This window comes from Corythoichthys intestinalis, chromosome 9 (assembly GCF_030265065.1).
Source record: "Corythoichthys intestinalis isolate RoL2023-P3 chromosome 9, ASM3026506v1, whole genome shotgun sequence".
NCBI classification, from domain to species: Eukaryota; Metazoa; Chordata; class Actinopteri; order Syngnathiformes; family Syngnathidae; genus Corythoichthys; species Corythoichthys intestinalis.
Genome location: NC_080403.1, coordinates 5,519,042 through 5,538,323, shown reverse-complemented (window position 1 = coordinate 5,538,323; position 19,282 = coordinate 5,519,042). Strand labels below are relative to the sequence as shown.

Below are 19,282 nucleotides of genomic sequence, written 5' to 3'. Positions count from 1 at the left end.
GCTGACCCCCGCCCTATAGATTAGTTAACCTGTTAGAGCAAGGTCATACAGGTCCTAATTAAACAAAAATAGACTCCATACAATGACAAATGGTGGCACTGAACTTGGAGCTTACATCTTATTCTAAATTATTGTAGTTGGCCAAGATGCATTACAATATTAAAATAACACTGCACTCAAATAGCAATTGCAACCAGCTACGACTAAGTGTGTCAAGCACTGGTGAAACAAATGCTATGACTGCGACTGAGGGAGCAATTAACATGGTTAACATGATTTACATCACATTGAGAACAGCACTCAATTTTTTGAAAAATATAAATGAATAATGAAATATAAGTAGTTGCTGTCATACTTAGGCCTATTGGCCCTTTTAGTTTTCAAATGTGTTCTTGTGTCATTGCACCGTCCAGCTGCGGGAATTTGTACTGTAATACACGGACACTTTTATTTTCAATACAAAAACTATAACACACACTGTTGGTGAAATAGAAGGCTGTCTTTGTAGGAGCCTAGTAGTAGTACGTAAACTATCCAGCATGCGTGTGTACTCCCATTCTGCATGCATTGTATGGAGAAAACATTCGAGCATGACATATTCTGACCGAAACGGCTGTTTTTGGATGGAAAAAAACCTAAAAAACATCCTTCCAGCACCCTTGATCAGCGACTGTAAATTAAATAATCATTTCATTTTTGTGAAATGTCTAACAAATAATATGATACAAATCATGAAAATTCATTTAGCCTAGTGCTACATTCAATTACAACGTCTGATCACAGCATAGCCTACTTGTACTGAGTTGCGTGTTATTTGTTCTCCATTTTAAGTAAAAAGAAATAAAAGAACAAGAATGGGCTCGGCAGGGGAAAAAAATGGACAACAATTTTTTGTCATTTTTGTAGCCAACTGTCTTCTTGCCGATTCTTTACGTTCTTATTCTGGTGGTGTAACTGAGCCTTCTGCCCTTGATTTCTAATTCCTGTCACTAAAATAAATAAATGAAGAACAAATCTTGTTGAGAGAAACGCAGGAAATACTGCTCGAATCACAGCCATTTCCTGCACGTGGCGTCAGGAGCAACACAAGAAGACAAAATAAACATAACAGAGCCTTGGTGTAGGTCGCCCTCTGCTGGACTTTTTGTGTGATTGATCAAGCACCCACTATTAAGTGGGTATATACTGTAATGACGTTTGATTTAAGACTCCCCCCCCCCCCCCACCACCCCAAAACAAAAAAAACAAAACAAAAAAAAAAACCCATAAAAAGTAAAAATAATACAAATAATAATAACACTGTGAGCCAGATATCTGATGGGCCAATGACAAGTATGTATTTTGTACTATGACTAAATGGAAATCCCAACAGGACCTGTGAAGCAAACTGGTGGAATCCTGACAGACATCATGGATTATAATTCCCCGCTTGGCCCTCGCACGAAGCCTACAAATTGCGCTGTCAATTAGGCGCCTCCTGTGCAGATGCATGTGTGTGGCGCATGCAGTGGACACATTGCCATACACCCTGTCACCAAGAATAACTGGACAAAATTCACAGCAGCTCTTCTTACCTTTTGGCACTGATATAGTGTTTCTCCCCACCTGCGTTCACAGTGCAAATGAATGGTGTTTGGTCTGAGCCATGAGGGGTTAATTGACTCACACCCAAACTAGAAAGAAGATCACAAAAAGATTCACTTCGTGATTTAATTTCACACTTGACAGGTTGAAAGAAATTCCGGAGACCCAACTTTTTCGAGAGAAGATGGGTGGAGGAGAGACTTTTTCGCATACAAGTAATTGAATGTCCATAATATGTCCTGAGATCATATCTGGAATATTGAAATGCATACTGGATTACAAAATCTGTTATAAAGCAGTTTCAAATTGTACGTAAAATGAACAAAAACACTCGTTACATGTTGCAATGGAACTACATCTCATCACCTTTTGCCATCAAGGCCTGTTCATTCAAAATCAGAAAAAATAAAACTAAAAAAAACACAAATATAGAAATACATGATGGAACATGCCTTTTCCTGTTAAGCAATTATTAAAAAACATAGACATATTCTTTGATGCCTCCATGGTAACAAACAGTTACAATAATGAACTGATTGTCATCAGCAGCAAACAGTCTTAGTTTGGCACAAAAAAGAAGCTCAAGCAGCAATAGGATTCAACAATGAATTCAAGAATATTCATTAATTCATCTTCCATACTGCACAGAGGTGCTGGAGACTATCTCAGTTTGTTATGGTCAGGAGGTGCCAGCCAGTCGCAGAATTTAAGAATACAAGTTGACGAAATGTGGAATACTACAATGTAAAAGGATGAAAAAGTAAAGTAAAAGACACTAACTTAACCAGTGCATTATTGCTACAACTTGTGAACATTTTATTACAACAGTGAAGCATGAAAGTGCAACGGGCATTATTTTGTTCGATGTTGAGTAGTTAAGTCCTTTTTGAGTTGGTGCATAAGCTGAGCCAATTTCAAGAATCTATATAAAGGTGCAAACACTATATATATATATATATATATATATATATATATTATATATATATATATATATATATATTATATATATATATTTTTTTAACATTTTATCTCTACTCTACTCCTCCGTGAGTCATCACCTTATCGTGGTGGAGGGGTTTGCGTGTCCCAATGAACCTAGGAGCTATGTTGTCTGGGGCTTTGAGCCCCTGGCAGGGTCACCCATGGCAAACAGGTCCTCGGTGAGGGGCCAGACTAAGCATGGCTCAAACTGACCCCTTATGATGAGAAAAAGAAATGAACTCCAGTTTCCCTTGCCCGGACGCGGGTTACCGGGGCCCCCCTCTGGAGCCAGGCCTGGAGGTGGGGCTCGAAGGCAAGCGTCTGGTGGCCGGGCCTGTCCCCATGGGGCCCGGCCGGGCACAGCCCGAAAAGGCAACATGGGTTCCCCTTCCCATGGGCTCACCACCTGTGGGAGGGGCCAAAGGGATCGGGTGCGTAGAGAGTTGGGCGGCAGCCAAAGGCGGGGGCCTTGGCGGTCCAACCCCCAGCTGCAGAAGCTAACTCTTGGGACATGGAATGTCACCTCTCTGGCTGGGAAGGAGCCTGAGCTGGTGGGTGAGGCAGAGAAGTTCCGACTAGATATAGTCGGACTCTCCTCCACACACAGCTTGGGTTCTGGTACCAATCCTCTCGAGAGGATTCTGGAGTTGCCCACGGTGAGAGGCGCCGAGCAGGTGTGGGCATACTTATTGCTCCCCGGCTTGGTGCCTGTACTTTGGGGTTTACCCCTGTAGACGAGAGGGTAGCCTCCCTCCGCCTTCGGGTGGGGGGACGGGTTCTGACTGTTGTTTGCGCTTATGCACCGAACAGCAGCTCAGAATACCCACCCTTTTTGGAGTCCTTGGAGGGTGTGCTGGAGAGCGCCCCCTCTGGGGACTCCCTCGTTCTACTGGGGGACTTCAACGCTCACGTGGGCAATGACAGTGAGACCTGGAAGGGCGTGATTGGGAGGAACGGCCCCCCCGATCAGAACCCGAGTGGTGTTCTGTTATTGGACTTCTGTGCTCGTCACGGTTTGTCCATAACGAACACCATGTTCAAACATAGGGGTGTCCACATGTGCACTTGGCACCAGGACACCCTAGGCCGCAGTTCAATGATCGACTTTGTAATCGTGTCATCGGACTTGCGGCCACATGTTTTGGACACTCGGGTGAAGAGAGGGGCGGACCTGTCAACTGATCACCACCTGGTGGTGTGTTGGCTCCGATGGTGGGGGAAGTTGCTGGCCAGACCTGGCAGGCCCAAACGTATTGTGAGGGTCTGCTGGGAACGTCTGGCAGAATCCCCTGTCAGAAAGAGTTTTAACACCCACCTCCGGCAGAACTTCTCCCTTGTCCCGGGGGAGGTGAGGGACATTGAGTCCGAGTGGGCCATGTTCCACACCTCCATTGTTGAGGCGGCCGATCGGAGCTGTGGCCGTAAGGTGGTTGGTGCCTGTCGTGGTGGCAATGCCCGAACCCGCTGGTGGACACCAGCGGTAAGGGATGCCGTCAAGCTGAAGAAGGAGGCCTATCAGGCCTTTTTGGCCTGTGGGACTCCGGAGGCAGCTGACAGGTACCGGCTGGCCAAGCGGACTGCGGCTTCGGCGGTCGCCGAGGCAAAAACTCGGACATGGGAGGAGTTCGGCGAGGCCATGGAAAACGACTTCCGGACAGCTTCGAGGAAATTCTGGTCCACCATCCGGCATCTGAGGAGAGGAAAGCAGTGCACCATTAACACTGTGTATAGTGAAGATGGTGTACTGCTGACCTCGACTCGGGACGTCGTGAGTAGGTGGGGAGAATACTTTGAAGCCCTCCTCAATTCCACCGACACGCCTTCCTTTGAGGGAGCAGAGTCTGGGGACTCTGAGGTGGGCTCTTCGATCTCTGGGGTTGAAGTTACTGAGGCGGTTGGTAAGCTCCTCGGTGGCAAGGCCCCAGGGGTAGATGAGATCCGCCCGGAGTTCCTAAAGGCTCTGGATGTTGTGGGGCTGTCATGGCTGACACGCCTCTACAACATTGCGTGGACATCGGGGACAGTGTCTCTGGAGTGGCAGACCGAGGTGGTGGTCCCCCTTTTTAAAAAGGGGGACCGGAGGGTGTGTTCCAATTATAGAGGGATCACACTCCTCAGCCTCCCCGGTAAAGTCTATTCAGGGGTGCTGGAGAGGAGGGTCCGTCGGGAAGTCGAATCTCGGATTCAGGAGGAGCAGTGTGGTTTTCGTCCCGGTGAACAGTGGACCAGCTCTACACCCTCGGCAGGGTCCTCGAGGGTGCATGAGAGTTCGCCCAACCAGTCCAGATGTGTTTTGTGGATTTGGAGAAGGCGTTCGACCGTGTGCCAAGGGGAGTCCTGTGGAGGGTGCTCCGGGAGTACGGGGTACTGAGCCCCTTGGTAAGGGCTGTTCGGTCCCTGTACGACCGGTGTCAGAGTCTGGTCCGCATTGCCGGCAATAAGTCGAATTCGTTCCCAGTGAGGATTGGACTCTGCCAAGGCTGCCCTTTGTCACCGATTCTGTTCATAATTTTTATGGACAGAATTTCTAGGCGCAGCCGAAGCGTTGAGGGTGTCCGGTTTGGTGGCCTCAGCATTACATCTCTGCTTTTTGCAGATGATGTGGTGCTGTTGGCTTCATCAAGCCGTGACCTCCAACTCTCACTGGGGCGGTTCGCGGCCGAGTGTGAAGCGGTTGGGATGAAGATCAGCACCTCCAAATCCGAGACCATGGTCCTCAGCCGGAAAAGGGTGGAGTGCCCTCTCCGGGTCGGGGATGAGATCCTGCCCCAAGTGGAGGAGTTCAAGTATCTTGGGGTCTTGTTCACGAGTGAGGGTAGGAGGGAGCGGGAGATTGACAGGCGGATCGGTGCAGCGTCTGCAGTGATGCGGACTCTGCACCGGTCCGTTGTGGTGAAGAAGGAGCTGAGCCAAAAGGCGAAGCTCTCGATTTACCGGTCGATCTACGTTCCTACCCTAACCTATGGTCACGAGCTGTGGGTCGTGACCGAAAGAACAAGATCCCGGATACAAGCGGCCGAAATGAGTTTCCTCCGCAGGGTGTCCGGGCTCTCCCTTAGAGATAGGGTGAGAAGCTCGGTCATCCGGGAGGGGCTTGGTGTCGAGCCGCTACTCCTCCGCGTTGAGAGGAGCCAGTTGAGGTGGCTCGGGCATTTGGTTCGGATGCCTCCTGGACGCCTCCCTGGAGAGGTGTTCCGGGCATGTCCCACCGGCAGGAGGCCCCGGGGTCGACCCAGGACACGCTGGAGAGACTATGTCGCTCGGCTGGCCTGGGAACGCCTTGGAATCCCGCCGGAGGCGCTGGCTGAAGTGGCTGGGGAGAGGGAAGTCTGGGCTCCCCTGCTAAAGCTGCTGCCCCCGCGACCCGACCCCGGACTAAGCGGAAGATAATGGATGGATGGATTTTATCTCCAAAGGGAGTCCTCTGTTAATGACAGAGCATGGCAGTCCGTTTGTTTCTATAACAGTAAAATGACACAGGATTTATTCTATCGCCAACCATGTGTAGTGGCAAACTCCTAATTACATTAAACACATACATTTTCACAAGGTTATGTGTGCTTCAGTCATAATAAAAAAAAAACGTTGGTCACAGAAATATAGAGACAGACATTGCTTTTGAATTTTAGTTCAACATAAACTCATGGAACAGGCCTCAACAAGAATGATGGTACTACAAGAAAAGTAATTTGAAAATGGGGATGTGGACAGCAAACTTGTGTTATTTGGGAGGTCTTCGAACTTGTAAATTAGATACTAAAATTTGACTGACACGCAACAAGCCATTAAACTTATGGGAGAAAATAGTGGAACTTTTTTGGCAAAGGCACAGAGCGTTGTTAATAACGGCGTTACAGTAAAACAGCGTTTCTAGCAGTTATTTCTATGTATATGTATTGGTATGTTATTTTTTTTTTCAGTAGTGAGTAATGAAAATACTTTTACTTTTGCTACTTTGCAATGCTGTTACCATTACTGAGGAGGTCAAGGGGCAGGTTACTACAATTTGGTTGAATGAAGCATGAGTTGTCTGAAAGACACGGAGAGAGCAGAGTGGGAGGGGGGAGGGGGGTGACGCCGTTGCAAACGCGATCATGATTGGCTAGGTGGGCGGCACCTCATGCCTTCCACCTCACGCTGTCTCACTGCAAGGCACGCTCTGGCAAACACAAGACAGCGATAACGGTGACAGGCGAGGGAATGGAATTTCAAAGGTAGTGTTCGCAAACTTTAATTGTTTTCAATATTTAATATCGTTACATTACAGAATATTTAAGGATAGTGTTCTGCTTAATGTTCAGTAAGGCCTAACATAGTTTCAGAGATTTGCAGTGGTTAGTGGTCAGAAATTTACATTTGTGTTTTCTTAACAGACTAATATATTTAATCCAAATGAATACCAAATGTTCTAAAATACATGCATACATATACATATACAGTCGTTTTCTTATTCTTCAATCAGTTACGTAATATCAACATCTTCGTTATGAAATATGTTATAGAATGTATAATGTAATGTGTAGAACATAAAAAGTAATATCCGTTACTTTGCTGCGAAACTAATTACTCATACAATGAGGTGAGTTACTAACTCAATTACTTTTTGGGATAAGTCATTTGTAACTAACTAATTACTTTTTTATAGTACGATAAACAACTCTGAAAGTACACAACCTCTATGTCAACACAAAAATGAAGTATACCAAGAAAAGAACAACATCACTGCTACAAACATGAAAGTAAAATGTTCTAGGGCACCTTTACTGTATTTTGCTTCAGGTGTCTTGAATTCCTTCAGAGAACAGCGATATCTCAAGAAATGTCTGTGTGTGACGTGTCAGAGAATAGGCTTCTGTCACCTGTTGTGAATCATGCAGAGGATAATAACCCAAAAATAGGCTATAAAAAAAAAAAAAAAAATCAAAGAATGACTAAGAGCAAAACAGTGGACTGTGCTGAAAAGGGCCTTTTATTAATCCTGGTCTACAGCTTAATTGAACATCTGGTGAAGTTGCTGAAACATGGCATATGGAGTATGCACCCTTCAAACTCGAGACAAGTGGAGCTGTTTGCCATGAAACAATTAACCAAAAGTACCTACTGAGAGGTGCAGAGGTCTGATTGAAAGTTGCAAAAGTCGTTTGATTGCAGTGAATACAGTACCTCAAAGGATTTGGCAACAAAAATACAAATATTTCTGTCAGGCATTTTCATGATATTAATTCTTGAAATAATTATGCTAAACCGAAATTAAAAAGCAAAGCCTGATTTTCATTCAAAAAAATGCTTGTACAGCAGTACCTCTACGTACGAATTCAATTCTTTCCAAGACCAATTTTGTAAGTCGAAATGGTCGTATATTAAGCGGGATTTTCCCATAAGAATACATTATAATTCGATCAATTCATTCCACAGCCCCAAAACCTAGGCTAAACCTTTAACACATAACAAAATAAATGAATTATAAATACAAACTAGGCCTGCAAGCAGGACTGAACGGGCCCTCGAAATCTAGCGCAACTCGGACAGTGTGCAGGTCAGGGTGGTGGCAGATCCTCCTCTCTAATCGTCTCATTAGAACCTAACATGCTCAAAAGTCGCCTCTTTACATTCACACACCTAAGAGATAAAAACCTCTATTGGAGAGAGTACTACAAAAAAGGAGCGAATAAAGGGTCGTCACGGTAACAGACAGAGACATGTGTACATGGGCCGTAAAATAAGTATTTCAAAAGGTCTTGAAACTACAATGACCAACCTGAAAAGAACTGGACATATATTAGAAAAATGAGTGACTTTCTATTGCCACTAGTTGACGCTGTAGGGTTGATGCAAATGACCCCTACAGGACCCTTCAGAGTATGACTCAACAAGCACGAGATGTTTGGCACAGATATGTTGTAGAAGTTATGACTGTTCAAAACTTGTGGTGAGATGAAATGGCTTCAGTCATTTTCACCTCTCCTGTTGGACTCTTCTGCTTCAACCAAACCTCAGTATTTTTCATCAGGCACCTGAACACATGTCTTATGGCTCCCCTGATGCAGGTTTCAGGTGAATATATTTTTTTCCTTGGAGGAGGAGCCTGTTTAGTAAAAAAAAGGAATTTCCTGTTCCCACTAGAGGTCGCTAGGCCTAATGGGTCATGTTTCAACGCACTCATGTTAAGGGTGGGATTCCGCACATACATGCCAGATATGAAAAAGATTGAACGTTGTGTCAAGGAGCTATTAGTCTTTTACTGAATTTGTAATTTTGCCGAAAAAATGGCCGACTTTGGCACCACGCCCAGGTCAGACCCATGAATGAAAACGCACCATTTTGAAAATTTTAGATCTCACATGTCTCCTGAACAGTCTCACAAATTTTGAAGATGATCCAACTAACTCCCTCGGCGAAAAGAATCGAGGGGAATCGAGAACCAGTTCCTAAATAGAACCGGTTCCTGCGTTTCAATTCCATGCCATTTCGAGCATGTCGTCATATGTCGAGACAAAACACGAGTCAAATTTTTTGTCGGATGTTGAAAGGATCGTATGTCGATGCGATCTTATGTCGAGGTAGCACTGTGAGTGAGAATGTGCTGCGCTGATTGGCTGAGAGGAGTTAACGGCTTTTGACTAGAAACACCTTGGGCGTCCGTTGGCTTCTACCACAAACTATAATACGACGGTCTTATTAGGGCCAAAAGGTCATAATTGTACATCATAATGTCATACGTTGTAATGTTACGAGAAAAAAAGTAGCAATGTTACAAGAAAAAAATCGTAACATTAGCTACAAGAATATAGTCATGTGTTATGTGAGATTGTCGGAAAATTACGAAAAGAAAGTGATATTATTAAATTATGCCTTTTGTCTTGTAATAATACAACGTATTACTTTAATCTCATCATACCATGACTTTTTTCTCGTAGCATAACAACATATGACTTTATTCTCGTAATATTTTGACATTGAAGTTGTAAGATTACGAGAAAAACATTTGCAATATAACAATACTATCACTTTTGTCTCGTGATATTACAAAAGTATAACTTTATCCATCCATCCATCCATCCATCCATCCATCCATCATCTTCCGTTTGTTCCAGGGTCGGGTCACGGGGGCAGCAGCTTTAACAGGGAAGCCCAGACTGCCCACTCCCCAACCACTTCAACCAGCTCCTCTGGCGGGATCCCAAGGCGTTCCCAGGCCAGCCGAGAGAAATAGTCTCTCCAGCGTGTCCTGGGTCATTCCCGGGGCCTCCTGCCGGTGGGACATGCCCGGAACACCTCTTGAGGGAGGCGTCCAGGAGGCATCTGAACCAGATGGCCGAGCCACCTCAGCTTGCTCCTCTCAACGCGGAGGAGTAGCGGCTCAATGCTGAGTCATTCCCGGATGACCAAGCTCACCCGATCTCTATGGGAGAGCCCAGACACCCTGCGAAAGAATCTCATTTCGGCCGCTTGTATTCAGGATCCTTTTCTTTCGGTCACGACCCACAGCTCGTGACCATAGGTGAGGGTAGGAACGTAGATCGACTAGTAAATTGAGAGATTCACCTTTCGGCTCAGCTCCCTCTTCAACACTACGGACCGGTGCAGAGTCCGCATTACTGCAGACGCTGCACCGATCCGCCTGTCGATCTCCTGCTCACTCCTGCCCTCACTCGTGAACAAGACCCCAAGATACTTGAACTCCTCCACTTGGGGCAGGATCTCGTTTCCGACCCGGAGAGGACACTCCACCCTTTTCCGACTGAGGACCATGGTCTCGGATTTGTAGGTGCTGATCTTCATCCCAACTGCTTCACCCACGACTGCGAACCGCTTCAGTGAGAGTTGGAGGTCACGGCTTGAGGAAGCCAACAGCACCACATCATCTGCAAAAAGCAGAGATGCAATGTTGAGGTCACCAAACCGGACCCCCTCAACACTTCGGCTGTACCTAGAAATTCTGTCCATTATAGTTATGAACAGAATCGGTGATAAAGGGCAGCCTTGGCGAAGTCCAAACCTCACTGGAAACAAATTTGGCTTACTGCCGGCAATGTGCCAAACTCTGACACCAGTCGTACAGTGACCGATTAGACTTTACCAAGGGGCTCGGTACCCCGTAATCCCGGAGCACCCCCCGCAGTACCCCCCGAGGCACATGGTCGAACGCCTTCTCCGGATCAAAACACATGTATAGTGGGAGTGGTTGGGCGAACTCCCATGCACCCTCGAGGACCCTGCCGTGGGTGTATAACTGTTCCACTGTTCCACGGCCGGGACGAAAAGCGCACTGCTCCTCCTGAATCCGAGGTTCGACTTCCCGACAGACCCTCCTCTCCAGCACCACTGAATAGACTTTACTGAGGAGGCTAAGGAGGGTGATCCTTCTATAATTGGAACACACCCTCCGATGCCCCTCCTTAAAAAGAGGGACCAGCACCCCGGTCTGCCAATCCAGAGGCACTGTCTCCAATGTCCACGCAACTCTGACTTTATTCACATAATATTATGACTTTTTTCTCATAGTATTACAACATATGACTTTATTTTTGTGTATTTCAACAATGATCTCATAATAGTGTGACTATGTTCTCGTTGTCACCCCCCCATCCCAACTTTCTTTGGCCCTAACACTCCGTCGTAAGATACATCGAGCATAGCACAAAAATAGGTTTATGCACTTCAAACAGCCTCATGCAAAGAGTAAATTGCAAGCATCAGGTATGTTTTTTTTTTTTCAAAATTCAAAATGGCATTGATTGTTTTTTCTCAAAATGAACTCGTCATAATACTTTTTGTGTTTCTGTGACCACTGGATTTTTCCGTCATTGACAGAGGGCTACCGACTCATTAGTGCATGTGAGTACCTGCATGGAAAAACACAATTTGTAAATATAATTCAAATGAAAAGCAGTGAGAATAGCTTCTTACAAACTAGTTTGAGTACATGAAACTGTGTCTGAGCAGTCATGAACTGAGGACCCCTGTACAGTCCATTTACATTGGGGCAAAATGCTGCTGTGACTGATTTCTGAGTTGTATCGGAATTCTGATTTCTGAAGTAAAACTCTTCTTTGTCAATCAAACAGGACAAATATATTGAGAATTTTTTAATATTCTAATGATTAACTCTCCAATCCGAACATTTTCTGGAGCACCTATTCTTAATAGAGTGTCAGATAACTGGAGTCTATCCAGCGGACTGGACTAGATGCCAGTCAATTAGATTTCTCTTCACTTTGCACTGATTATTAAGTATTAAGTGCTTTTTTTTGCTGAGAAATCCCTTCTGATCACAAATTGAAAAATAGAATCATGCGTATATTTGATTACCAGTATGTTCCATTATAACAAAAAGGTGACCTTAGAGGAAGTTTGTATAATTTTCAAAGTCATAACAGCCCTCCTAAGGAAACCCTAGCTCTAATGTGGCTTGAAATGAATTTATAGCTGCAGGAGTGCAACTGAACCTTCCACAAACACGCCAGGGTCCCCCACGAAATATCAAAACAACCAGCACATTTCTGAGGATTTGACTTTCGGCCATTACAGGTCTGTCTCGCAGACACTACCGCTAATGTGACTTGTCAGTGCTACAGCAGTTTAAAAAAATAGCAGTCCTTCTCACAGGCTACATCACCAACGTCCAATATGCATTACATTGGCTATATAATCGAACACTCCACGATAGCTGTGCAGTCGCTCTGTGTCTCTTACGTGCTCAAGATCCAGTCTTCGGCAACGTGCACGCGTCAACGCTTCTCACATTGTTTGAGCTCCAAATGAGTAACTCGCTCAGAAGGAAGAGTGGGGTTGTGGTTGATTGGGTTAAGGGAGTTTTTTTTTTTTTTTTTTTTTTATGAAGTCCCGTCGCTCCAGTGTGTGGCCCATTCCTTTTTATGAACGCCTGATTTTTCTGTCTGGAACTGGGGGCGCTCCTGGCGAGGGATCTTCACTGCGTGGTACTGAGGCAGTTTGTCCTTGACGTGGGCTCGTTGGAAGAAACCACACTGGGAGACAATCAGAGAGGGAGAGAGAAATAGATGCAATTGACACATTGATTTGTTATTTTTTAAGGTAACAGAGTTCCATGCTACTGTTCTGAGGGGGCCACCTTGACCATCAAAGGAATTTTATTGGCTCATGAGCGCATGTGAAAATTGGTACTATCTTTGTCAAAATAATGAAATGGTTGGGGGGGATTCAGCACTGTTGTATCAATGTGCATAATGTGGAGGTCTAAAATACTGCAGTCTTCAGAGATAAATCTGGGTTTGTATAAAAAAAAAAAAAAAAAAAAAAAAAAAAATCAGGATGTGTCTCCTTGAATACTCCAACATACTCCATCAATACTCCCCAATATATTGTGGGTCAGATTCGACCTTCACTGTGCCACGCTTTCAAGTAGGGCACCATCCCATAATCCGCTTCAGTTATTCACAGTCAGTCGCAGCGACACATGCAGCGATCCAACGCTGGATTTATGTTGAAAAAGTACGAAAGCTGTACTGCATACAAACAGGACGGATTGTCTCAGGAGTGATTTGTTCGAGGATTCAAAGTAAAGTATTATATTTTTTGTTTTTTCACAAGAATTTTCAACGTAAAAAGCTCTTTGTTGTAAGGCTGCTGCCACATTGTCTAACAGACTAACATCATTCTTTGACGTATTTACGTAAAATAAATGCCAACTGCACAATTTTTTTGCTTTTAAACAAGAATCAAGACTCGTTTAAGTCCATATCTATTAGGAATTCAGGTATTTAAGCATTTATTCACAAGAATTTTCACTGGAAAAGCTTTGTTTACATATGGCGGCCGCCACATTGACTGATAGACTAGCATCGTACTTCAACATATTTACATAAAATACATTGCTAACTGAACGATTTTTTTTTGCTTTTAACCAAGAATCGAGACTGTTTTACATCATCGACTATCATCGCACTTCGATATATTTTCGTAAAATAAATGCTAACTGCAGGTTTTTCTTTTTTTTTTGCTTTTAACTAAGAATTGACACCGTCTTCAGGGATTTAAGCATTTATTCACAAGAATTTTTACCAGAAAAGCTCTGTTTACATATGGCGGCCGCCACATTGACTGACAGACTAGCATCATACTTCGACATATTTACATAAAATAAATGCTAACTGCACGTTGTTGTTTTTTTTCGCTTTCAACCAAGAATCAAGACCGTCTAACGTCCATATCTATAAAGAATTCAGAGTTTGAAGCATTTATTCACAAGAATTTTCACCGGAAAAGCTCTGTTTACATATGGTGGCCGCCACATTGACTGATAAACTAGCATCGTACTTCGACATATTTACATAAAATACATTGCTAACTGAACGATTTTTTTTTGCTTTTAACCAAGAATCGAGACTGTTTTACATCCATATCTGTAAAGAATACAGGGATTTATGCATAGGATTTTTCACCATATAAGCTCTGTTTACATATGGTGGTCGCCACACTAACTGACAGACTAGCATCATACTTCAAAATATTTACGTAAAATAAATGCTAACTGCACATTTTTTTTTTTTTTTTAATTTTAACCAAGAATCCAGACTGTTTTACGTCCATACGTATCTATAAAGAATCCAAAGATTTAAGCATTTATTCGCAAGGATTTTCAACGAAAAAAACTCTTTGTCTGTGATTCCACTCAGTCAGCTTTGAATGCCACGCCAACAATGCAGGCCCCCTACTAATCGGCCCGGCGTCCCGTGTCCCGTCAATATCATTATGAAATCTATGACTCCAAGCTAGTAGGACCCCAGAGGCCAACATTGGAGCGGTCAATTTTGAACACGACAATAAATGCACAAATATGTCTCTGCATATAACAATGGAGAAGACTGTGACCAGTGTGACAACCTATCGTTTCAAATAGAAACCTTGTAGTAGAACTACCTACAGTACACAAGTGCAAGATGACATTTTTGTGTCTTTATATTTGAAATTCCAGGAGGCGGTAGAAATTCTTTACATTTACTTTGTTAATATTAACTTGAGTAACTTTTTGAGACTTCTAAGAGTAGTTTTACGAAGCCATACTTTTTACTTTTACTTGAGGAGATTTGTGAACAAACGCTACTCTTACTCTGCTAATTTGGGCTGCACTAGTCATTAGATTTTTCTTGTTTTCTCTACAAATTAGATTTTACTTCTTTTGTACCAGAAATGTCAACAATGGGCTTCACCAATGAGATGTGGCAACAATAATCACATGACTCCTTTATACTAATCAGACTCAAGCTTGCCATTCTATCATCACGCTGGCCCGTTCAATCACGCTGCCGTCTAATTTAGTTGATAGCGCTGACTTTAAACTCTCTGACAGTTTTCATTTAGCACCGATTGACCATGGAAGACTGGACATATGATCATTTGAATTTAATAATAGGAAATATGTTTTCTCTACTCATGCTCTTTAGACATTTCTACATTGCTTCATTCATTTATTTTTTTCTCTCGCCGTAATACGAAATGAGTTTATGTAATATGTTATAGCACATCAAACATCAAACATTGTAAGCAGTTACTCATAATGTTACTCATTACTTGAGTATTTTTTCACCAAATACATTTTACTTTACATTTTTGGGATGACTACTTTTACTTGAGTAATGTTATTTGTATGTAACGCTACTCTTGAGTAAAATCTTTCCTCCTGTAATTTCTAGCCTTATTGTTTGATTACGAACAACGGTGGTGAACAAATTTTGCTGAGTGCTGAGAGGTGAAATTTACATGAATCCAAACACATTGTCGGGCTTTTTAATCAGTGTTGTTATTCCACACATTGCTGATGTGCTCCAAAGAAACATACTAAGCACCTACTGATTGTGGCACCCACACAAAGACACGACCAGGTAAAACAGTCATTAGGTTGTGAAGCGTGACAAGCCAAGCAAGTGTGTGACATGTACAGGAAGTCCACAGCAACACAGCACAGCAGGCGTCTGAAAAACCCACAGCTGAAGATGGCTACGTGGTGTTCACAGGATTAGATAAAAAAAACTCTAAACTCATTGATAGCACCACATAAACAGCATATTTTGATTGTTTTTTTTTTTGTTTTTTTGTTTTTTTGTCAGCTTTATTAAATAAATAAATAAATTTGCTTTAGCTGCGAGTAGTAGTCCATACTGTATTTTTACCTTTCACATCCTGAAATTTCTTTCGTAACAAGACGCAGTGTTTTCCTGTTGAAGTGTATCATAACCTGAAAATTGTGTATGTAGAGACGCTCCTAGTAGAGTACCACTGTACATTATTGAAACCTGCTACAGCTTAAAGTTCTATGCGGTTTATATATCCAAATAGAGTTTTCTTGTCAATAATGTCTTTTCTTGACATTATTGTTGGAATTATTGTACATATAGTTAACATTTATGCTTTCCTTACTGTAATTAGTCACCAGATACAGTGCTGCTCAAAAGTTTGTGAACCCCCTCAACATTTTGGAATTTTCTATTATTTCAACCTGATTTCCTAATCAATCAATTCAGTAGTTTTTTTTTTGTTTTTTTAACAGTTGTGTTGTCGAGACTAAATTAAAAAGAGTTTTCATCAACTGATGTAGGTGCAAAATTGAACTGTTTGGTCACAACCAAAACCGCCATGTCTGGCGAAAAGTCAACACTGCATACCACCAAAAGAACCTTCTCCCAACAGTGAAGCATGGAGGTGGGAATGTCAAGATCTGGGCTTGCTTTTCATCCTCAGGACCTGGACAACTCCACATAGTCCAGGGAATCATGAATTCTGAGGAATATTGTCAAATCCTAGAACATAACCTGACGCCATCTGTTTTGAAGTTAAAGCTTGGCAGAAGGTGGATCATGCAACATGATAATGATCCAAAGCATTCCAGCAATACAACCAAGGAATGGCTGAAAAAGAAGATTCGTGTTCTGGACTGGCCCAGTCAAAGTCCTGACCTAAATCCCATTGAAATGCTGTGGCGGGACCTGAAGCGAGCAGTTCATGCCAGACGCCCATCAAACCTCTCTCAACTGACTGCGTTCTGCAAGGAAGAATGGGCAAAAATCCCCCAAAGTAGATGTGAGAGGCTGATTAGTCACTACAGAAACCGTTTGGTTGAGGTAATCTCTGCAAAAGGAGGCGCAATATCCTATTAACTGAAGGGGTTCACATACTTTTGCACACATGATATCTGAGTTTTTCTTAAATCAACCACTTTTGTTAAATAAAGAATGACAATATAACTATTTCTTTTGTTTCAGTCCATTATTTGGAATGTCAGTATTGTGGATTTGGGTATAACTTAACATTTAATAAGGTTATTTTAGTTTTTTTTACAAAAAATCTGACCATCGCTGTGGGGTTCACAAACTTTCGAGCAGCACTGTAGGTTACCTTCTGTCTAGTCAGCCTTTCCTTTGCCCTGGGCCATAAGGCCCCCATGTAGTCTATGTGCTCTATTCCATGTTATGCGTTGCTATATGCCCCTCCCAGCCTTTTGTTTGCCCCTGAGTGAAGAGGGTTGCTATCACAGCAACTGGGGGAGCAGCTACCGACCTCCCCAAAAGCTACATCAACTCCCTGCGTGTTCTTTTTGGCCAAGATAATGGACTAGCTTAAAATCTAACCTTTATCTATATACTACCCTTCGTAATTGATTGCTTGTTTCGTTTCCTTTTAGAAGATGCAAGCGAAGCATGCACACCGTAGCCGCTTTCAGACTGTAAGAACCTGAATTCTTAGTTCCTATAACTATAGGCTTCTCCAGTAGTTATAGGAACTATCTTTCGCCAGACAGTCATGTTCACACATGTGTACTGATCTGAACTGCTGTGACGTTGTAGTCTGGGCCAGTGACTGGGAAACTAAGCTGAATGGAAAACAACAAACTGGAGACTGTCAAGGACAAGCAATTCTTGCATGTGTGAGGGGAATAGTTTCCATCAGCAAACAAATCCAGCGTCTAACAAAGAGACTGGAAGAGCACACAAATTTAGTAGGCTACAGAGTAGTTTGTTTGTTTGTTTGTTTGTTTGTTTGTTTGTTTTTTAAATATGGTGGCTCCTCGAGACATGCGAGTATGGAAGGGACGTAGCTGCTGATTTCAGCGAATGACCAAACACAGCCCCACTGAAAGTCCCTACCTCAGAGTAGGAACTAAAATGGTTCTTGGAACTCAAGTTACTGGTCCCTAGTTCCTCATGTGCGAACACACAAAATGACATAATTATTCCCCAAAATGTTCTATGAACTGCGGATTGTTCCTACAGTGCGAAAGCGGCTAGTGATTGTATACATCTTTACTCAATTTGTGTGTCCTTCATCTTTTAGCAGAATAAAGAGGATGTATAATTTTTTGGTTGGTAATACAGTTGTACCTCTACATACAAAGTTAATTCATTCCAAGACCTTGTTTGAAAGTTGAAATGGTCGTATGTCGAGCAGGATTTTCCCATAAGAATACATTACATAATAATTCCTGTAATCATGTAATGAATTGGGTTCTAATGTGGCAGATGTGTTTTGCGTGCTATTCCTGAATGCCCCGCGTGGCTGACGTCACAGAGTAAGAAAGGTGCAGCTGTGATTTTACTTTCTCTTTTAACGTTCTGTTGTTGCTGGCGTTAACTGCGGCGGATAGTAGGCGTGTTGTGTTGTACAAGTTCTGAAATAAATGATTAAAAGCCTGACGATGCTAGCGACCTCTTTGCCGATAGTACCACAATAATAATTGTCACCTTAACTTATAAAGACTGGCGAACGGAGGTCGGAGGAGGACCGTCGAGCTTGTAGACATTCTACGGCCGTATGGTTGAGACAGTTCACGTATGCGCAGCCCAAAATCATACTTTTCCATCATTTCAATCTTTATTTCAATGGTAAGTGTCACCTTTTTTCTTTTTCCTTCCTGCACTAACCTTCTTGGAACCTGTGTTGATTTCTCTCGCACGAAAATCCGCCGTGCGTCCGTCTGCAGCTCTGTCATTTCGTCATATTTCGAGCATGTCGTCGGATGTAAAAACAAATTGCGAGTCAAATTTTACGTTGGATGTTGAAAAGATCACGTGTCGAACCGATCGTATGTCGAGGTACCACTGTAATTGTATTATTGTCTTTGCTTTGTGTTACAGTGGCATACAAAAAGTTGGCCCCATGGACATGCTTAAACCTTTGTGTGCCACTGTATGTGTTCTGTTGAGCACTTTGGTAAATCTGGGGATAGTAGAAAAGCTCTAGAGATAAAGATTGATTAACTGTTATTCCACTTGAAAGGTGAAAATGTGTTAACAATTTCTTGTGTCATTGCTGTAACATTATTTTAATTTTTATTTACATTGTCCTTGTGAACACCAGGCCTCTGTAAAAGCGAGCAAGCACAGGTAACATCAACCGTGTGGCGGCCATCTTTACCGCTAGGAGGGAGGGATCAGGAGGGGAGAAAGCGGGCCCGACTGAAACGTGTTTTCATTACAGTTCCGAGGCCTGCTTCTCCACCTCCGAAGGCTGGACGCCCAAATGGGCGCGGTAGTACTCTGTGTCATAGTGTTGGCGCTTCTCACTACGCTTGAAGAAGCCACACTGCCGTGTGAAAGATGGAACACAGGACGGAGGTGAAAAAGAGCAAGGATGAATCAAAGAAGTGAAAGGAAAAAAATTGCAATTGTTTCCACCAACTATGCGGAATCACCACATTATACAGTATATGATCTCTGTAACTTGTGAGCACTCTTGTCATGTA

The 19,282-nt window shown here is 43.1% G+C and overlaps 1 protein-coding gene across 4 annotated transcripts in view; it reads right to left on the bottom strand.

The window, feature by feature from the left end:
- Positions 1-5,950: 5,950 nt before the first annotated feature.
- itga7 (integrin, alpha 7) overlaps positions 5,951-19,282 on the bottom strand; it is an 84,341-nt gene continuing 71,009 nt past the window's right edge. For all 4 annotated transcript variants that reach the window (XM_057846305.1, XM_057846306.1, XM_057846307.1 and 1 more), the window contains one exon: positions 5,951-12,554. In XM_057846305.1, the coding sequence (XP_057702288.1) occupies positions 12,402-12,554 (153 nt within the window). In that variant the 3' untranslated portion in view covers positions 5,951-12,401. The remainder of the gene's footprint in view (positions 12,555-19,282) is intronic.